A 5,974-nucleotide genomic window follows, 5' to 3' on the forward strand; every position below is an offset into this window, starting at 1 on the left:
CGTGGCCTCATAGCTCACAGCAACCTCAAACTCTTGGGCTTAAGCAATTCTCTTGCCTCAGCTTCCCAAGTAGTTGGGACTTCAGGCACCCGCCACAAAGCCCAGCTATTTTTTTGGTTATAGTTGTTATTGTTATTTGGCAGGCCCAGGATGGGTTTGAACCTACCAGCTTCAGTGTGTGTGGCTGGCTCCCTAGCCACTGAGCTACAGGTGCTGAGTCTGCTAGTCTCTCTTGACTTCAAATGATCCTCCTACCTCAGCTTCTCAAAGTTCTGTCATTACAGGCATCAGCCACCGCATCTAGCCTGTGTTTTTAAATCTAAATTGAGCTAAATGGTCAGTTGCTGTTTCCATAGAAACCACCACCACTTTGCCTATGGAATGCCAGGTTTTGACTACAGACCTGGGCCGGTGTGGGGGACAGACACTTCTGTGAACACTGTGGCTGAGTCTCTGTCTGCCTTTCCTCCCTAGGGAGAGGGCAGCATCAGCAGCTGTGGCCTCCACTGTGGAGAGCCTTGCCAAGCTCTTAACTTTTGACTTTTGTATCTGGCTCTTTCTTTTTGTGGTAGGTGGGAATCTGTCGTCCTGGAGACTATGGGTCTGATGTCTCGCACCTCAATCTTCACAAGACCTTCTGCATTCCCCACGGAGGCGGCGGCCCTGGCATGGGGCCCATTGGAGTGTGAGTTCTGGGCTGGAATGCCTTTGGAGACAGAATGACCCAGTCCTGGGCCCATGAAGCTTGAAGGATACCTTCATTCCTAGGGCACTGGTAGAGGCTAGCTAGGTGAGGAGCACTGAGAGGAGTGTTTGAAAGCATGTTCAGAGAAAAGCATAATTATAATAGGTTTTATTAACCCAATGTTTGACCTCATGGAGCTGCCAATATGCACAGAGCAGGTTTATTAACAGAATAATGAATAGGGAACTGTACTCGAACTTGGATTAGAACTACAACATCAACAGTAGGAAGCAAAACAGACATTAACTAACTTAGGTATCCAAGCAGGTTTCTTTCTTTCCTTTCCTTTTCTTTTTTTAAAAATCAGCTAATGGTTATTATTGAAAGCAAGTTGGGTGTAAAGTACTGAATACTTCACAACATGAATTGTTATCACAGCTCAGATAAGTAAGGAGGAAAAAAAACCTGATTACTAGAAATAATTGGATGAAGTCAGAATAAGACTAAAAAAATATTTCTTAGCTGTTGCTAATTTTTTATACTGTGAAATCCAATCATCCTGTGAAAATAATGGTGAGAGCAGCTGTTTCCTGAGCTGTTTCAGTCTCCCAAAGATGTATTAAAGCCACCAGTTTGCAAGGTTGCTGGGAATTTGACCTAGAAGTTGCTGCCTTTTTCTGCTTTTCTTTTTGATGTTATTTCTAGTAAATGGGTGAGCTCCAGTGCCTTGGCTGTGTGGCAGGTGGGGTGAACGGTGCTCATGTGATGGTCTCTGCCCTGTGGATGCCTTAGGGGTATAAGACTGGGATGAAGAGGGCCTGGCTTGGAGCTTTGCGTGCTTTTCCACAGCTGCCTGCTTCTGCCAAATCCTCCCCCGTGGTTCTCGGTGAGCCACTGGGATGGTGATGGCAGGTGGAGGCAGGACCACTTTCTGAGTATCTGCCTAAGGTCACTTCCCCTGTTAGAATTCCTCTGCCAAGAGCAGAGCTTCCTGAGAGGGCCCAGAACTTGTCTGGTTGGTTGGACTGTATCTTCTTAACATTTTCTTAATCTGTACTTAAAAAAAAAAAAAACAGGAAGAAGCATCTTGCCCCCTTCTTGCCCAGTCATCCCATCGTTTCACTTAAGCTAAATGAGGATTCCTGGCCTGTGGGCACCGTCAGTGCAGCCCCGTGGGGCTCCAGTTCCATCTTGCCCATTTCATGGGCGTATATCAAGGTGAGGCCTCAGAATGTGTGTAGGCGGATGGGGGTGTGTGATGTGGGGTGGGACACTGGGACTGCAGCCTTCCCTCTTGGCTTTATAACAAAGAAATCCATGATCCGAGATGCGGTTCCGTGAACAGTGCTGATGACCTTTGAGATTAGCTAAAAATCATTTCACCTCTTCTTCATTACGCTATTTCCTGTGGATTCTCCTAGTGGGTTTAACATCAGAGAAACTGACACACCAGATATATATTTTTTTCCAGACATGGTTAAGTTCCATGAGTCATATGGATGTTCTGGCCACGTCATTTGGCTTCCTGTAGGATTTATGTAGCCCCTTGCAAGTGAAAAGCAGCACACATAATTATTACGCTTGGTTGAGATTCTGGGATAAATTTTAGGAATATATCTTACTTCTCTGTATATTTCTTTGGGATGAAAGATAGGGGAAATTTGCTTACGTGGTAGTTTCCGAAAGCTCTTGCCCTTTAGGGCTTGTGGAACTGGACTCTGGTGGTGGGGATAGTCTTTGTCAGAGAACAGGCTTCCTTCCTTTGTCTTTCTCCAAAAAAACACTAGGGCCAGAGTTTATTTTCTGCAGTTCTGGTTCAAACTGGCCTACCCACTTCTGGATGGACCGGACTGAGGATAGGAACCCTTGTGCAGCTGCTAATCAGAGCAGCTTCCCCAAACCTGTGCCCCTTGTTAAATAAAGGGTGGCTCTTGCTGAAACAAAACACGCCAAATTCAGCCGGGGAAATGATGCCAGATGACTCCATGGAGCTGGCTGTTATTCCTTTTTCTTTCTTTCTTTCTTTTTTTTTTTTTAAGAGACAGAGTCTCATTTTGTCGCCCTTGGTAGAGTGCTGTGGCGTCACAGCTCACAGCAACCTCCAGATCTTGGGGCTTAGGAGTCCTCAAACTTTTTAAACAGGGCCAGTTCAGTGTCCCTCAGACTGCTGGAAGGCCAGACTGCAGGCCCCAGGACGATTCGGCTGCTAAGCAGGACAGGCAGCGGCGGCAAAAACACCTGGCAGGCCGGATAAATGTCCTCAGGGGGCTGCATGTGGCCCACGGGCCATAGTTTGAGGATGCCTGGGGGAGATTCTCTTGCCTCAGCCCGCCAAGTAGCTGGGACTACAGGCACCGGCCACACGCCCAGCTATTTTTTTTATTGCAGTTTGGCTGGGGCTGGGTTCCAACCCCCACCCTTGGCAAATGGGGCTGGCGCACTACTCACTGAGCCACAGGCACCGCCTCTGGCTCTTATTCTTGACCTTTCTGATTCTTTTTTTTTTTTTTTTGACTCAAGCTGTCCCCCTGGATAGAGTGCTGTGGCATCACAGATCACAGCAACCCACAGGCACCCACCACAATGCCCGGCTATTTTTTGGTTGCAGCCATCATTGTTGTTTTGGCAGGCCCGGGCTGGATTCGAACCTGCCACCTTAGGTGTATGTGGCTGGTGCCTTAGCCATTTGAGCCACAGGTGCTGAGCCACCTTTCTGATTCTTAACGAAAATTTTCTTGGGGGCAGTGCCTGAGGCTCAATGGGTAGGGCACTGGCCCAATATGTCGGGGGTGGCAGCTTTGAATGGGGTCTCCAGCCAAAATGCAGCAAAAAATAGCCAGGTGTTGTGGCGGGCACCAGCTACTCAGGAGGCTGAGGCAAGAGAATCACCTAAGCCCAGGAGTTGGAGGTTGCTGTGAGCTGTGATGCCACAGTACTCTACCAAGGGTTTTGATAAGGTAAAACTCTGTCTCTAAAAAAATAAAAGAAAAGTTTCTTGGAAGCTGGAACAATAAATCTATACCTCAGAAACTAAAACCTGCTTTTTAAAATGTTACTCTAGTTCTTTTGCAAATAGTAACAAAATAAACAATAGGCATAATTGCTTCTTTGCTTACAGAATCAAATTCCTATTTTCCTTTTGATCTCTGGGTTCTGTAAATCTAGGCTATTTGTATGAATATTTGGGTTGGACATTTCCCACATCTAGAAAATAAATGCTCCAAGGGTGGTTTGGCCATATGCCTGGAAGACACCTCAGTTTGAAAGTGAAATGAATACAAGAGGGTTTAAGCAACCGCCCAACCTTGGGCCTTCTCTTATTCCAGGCTATTGTTACTTATCCCCTGAGGTCTGAAATAGGCCACTTCTCTCCCTGCTGCAATCCTACAAGATTGTTCTTCTCACTGTGAGAACACACAGTCCTCTCCTGGCTTCCAGCTGCCTTGACCCTGGTTCTCACTAGCCTGCCTGGAATCCTAGGCCCCTTTCCAAAGAGACCAAACTTAGCACGTGCGGGGTTGGACTTGAGCCATCAGCATTTTTAAAAAGATGCTTGGTGATATGTAGGTTGAGAACCTGTAACTGGCTAAGCCAAGTCCATGTCCTTCCTCCTGAAGGTTTGAGGTTTATGAGGTGGAGTCACACACAGTCCACCTGACTCTATAGGGATTCCCAGGTGATAGTCATGTGCCTTCTCCCGCCACATCTTGGCATTTGATCTTCTTCTCCCTTGGAATCCCTTACCCTTTCTCCTTACCTACCAAATTTCTCTGTTTCAAGTTTCTAGTCAAGTTCTTTTTTTGTTTTTGTTTTTTTTTTTTTTGAGACAGAGCCTCAAGCTGTCTCCCTGGGTAGAGTGCTGTGGCATCACAGCTCACAGCAACCTCCAACTCCTAGGCTCAAGCAATTCTCCTGCCTCAGCCTCCCAAGTAGCTAGGACCACAGGTACCCACCACAACGCCCAGCTATTTTTTGGTTGCAGCCGTCATTGTTGTTTGGCAGGCCCGGGCTGGATTTGAACCCGCCACCTTAGGTGTATGTGGCTGGTGCTTTGGCCACTTGAGCCACAGGCGCCGAGCCTGAGACAGAATCTTAAGCTGTCATCCTGGGTAGAGTGCTGTGGCATCACAGCTCACAGCAACCTCCAACTCTTGGACTTAAGTGATTCTCTTGCCTCAGCCTCCCAAGTAGCTGGGCCCACAGGTGCCTGCCACAATACCCAGCTATTTTTTGGTTCTAGTTCTCATTGTTATTTGGTGGGCCTGGGCTATATTCGAACCCGCCAGCTCTGCTATATGTGGCTGGCGTCCTAGCCCCTTGAGCTACAGGTGCTGAGCCTCTAGTCAATCAAATTCTTGTTCTTGAGTCTAGGAACTCTTCTTTGACCAGCCTGGGGAAACGTGCCTTCTCCTTATTTTGGATTTTGATATCATTGTTGTTTTATTTGCTTTGTATTAGTTTATATGAATATGTGTTGAGACTCTATCACACATGAGGTACTCTGGGAAGAAAGTAGGCAATAAAAATTCGTGGAATCTTGATTTTTATGTTTTTGCTGGTGATGACATTTATCCCATATGATGACAGGGAATAATTAACCACTAAATAGGATAAGATTGAACCTGGCAGTTGTTGAACATAAATAGTCTCGACTGTGGACTATGGGAAGACAAACCATAGAAAATTGCTTCAGTCCCGTGGGATTGCTGACAATTATTAAGATACTGAATATTCACGGTAAACGAAGAAACAACCCCCCAAACCTAAGATCAATTTTTCTCCCTTGCTAGGCATAGTGGCTTACTCTTATAATCCTAGCACTTTGAGAGGCCATAATGGGAAGATTGCTTGAGGTGAGGAGTTTGAGACTAGCCTCAGCAAGAGTAAGACCTTATCTGTACTGAAAATAGAAAACCTTATCTGGGTGTAGTGGTAAGGGGCCTGTAGTCCCAGCTACTTGAGCAGCTGAGGCAGGAGGATCTCTTGAGTCAAGAAGTTTGAGGTTGGCTTGGCGCCTGTGGCTCAAGCGGCTAAGGCGCCAGCCACATACACCTGAGCTGCGGGTTCGAATCCCCAGCCCCGGGCCCGCCAAACAACAATGATGGCTGCAACCAAAAAATGGCTGGGCATCGTGGCGGGCGCCTGTGGTCCCAGCTACTTGGGAGGCTGAGGCAGGAGACTCTCTTGAGCCCAGGAGTTGGAAGTTGCTGTGAGCTGTGATGCCATGGCACTCTGCCCAGGGGGATAGCTTGAGGCTCTGTCTAAAAAAAGAAGTTTGGCTCGGCGCCT

The 5,974-nt window shown here is 47.2% G+C and overlaps 1 protein-coding gene across 2 annotated transcripts in view; it reads left to right on the forward strand.

Annotated features, from left to right (window-relative positions):
* Positions 1–5,974, forward strand: part of GLDC (glycine decarboxylase) — a 118,050-nt gene that overhangs the window by 96,129 nt on the left and 15,947 nt on the right. For both annotated transcript variants that reach the window (XR_002771083.1, XM_003782888.2), the window contains exons 19-20: positions 573–685; positions 1,762–1,903. Coding sequence is in view for 1 of the 2 variants with exons in the window: in XM_003782888.2 (XP_003782936.1) it covers positions 573–685; positions 1,762–1,903 (255 nt within the window). In the remaining variant the exon portion in view is untranslated. The remainder of the gene's footprint in view (positions 1–572; positions 686–1,761; positions 1,904–5,974) is intronic.

Source organism: Otolemur garnettii, unplaced genomic scaffold (assembly GCF_000181295.1).
Source record: "Otolemur garnettii isolate 467f Iridium unplaced genomic scaffold, OtoGar3 scaffold00006, whole genome shotgun sequence".
NCBI classification, from domain to species: Eukaryota; Metazoa; Chordata; class Mammalia; order Primates; family Galagidae; genus Otolemur; species Otolemur garnettii.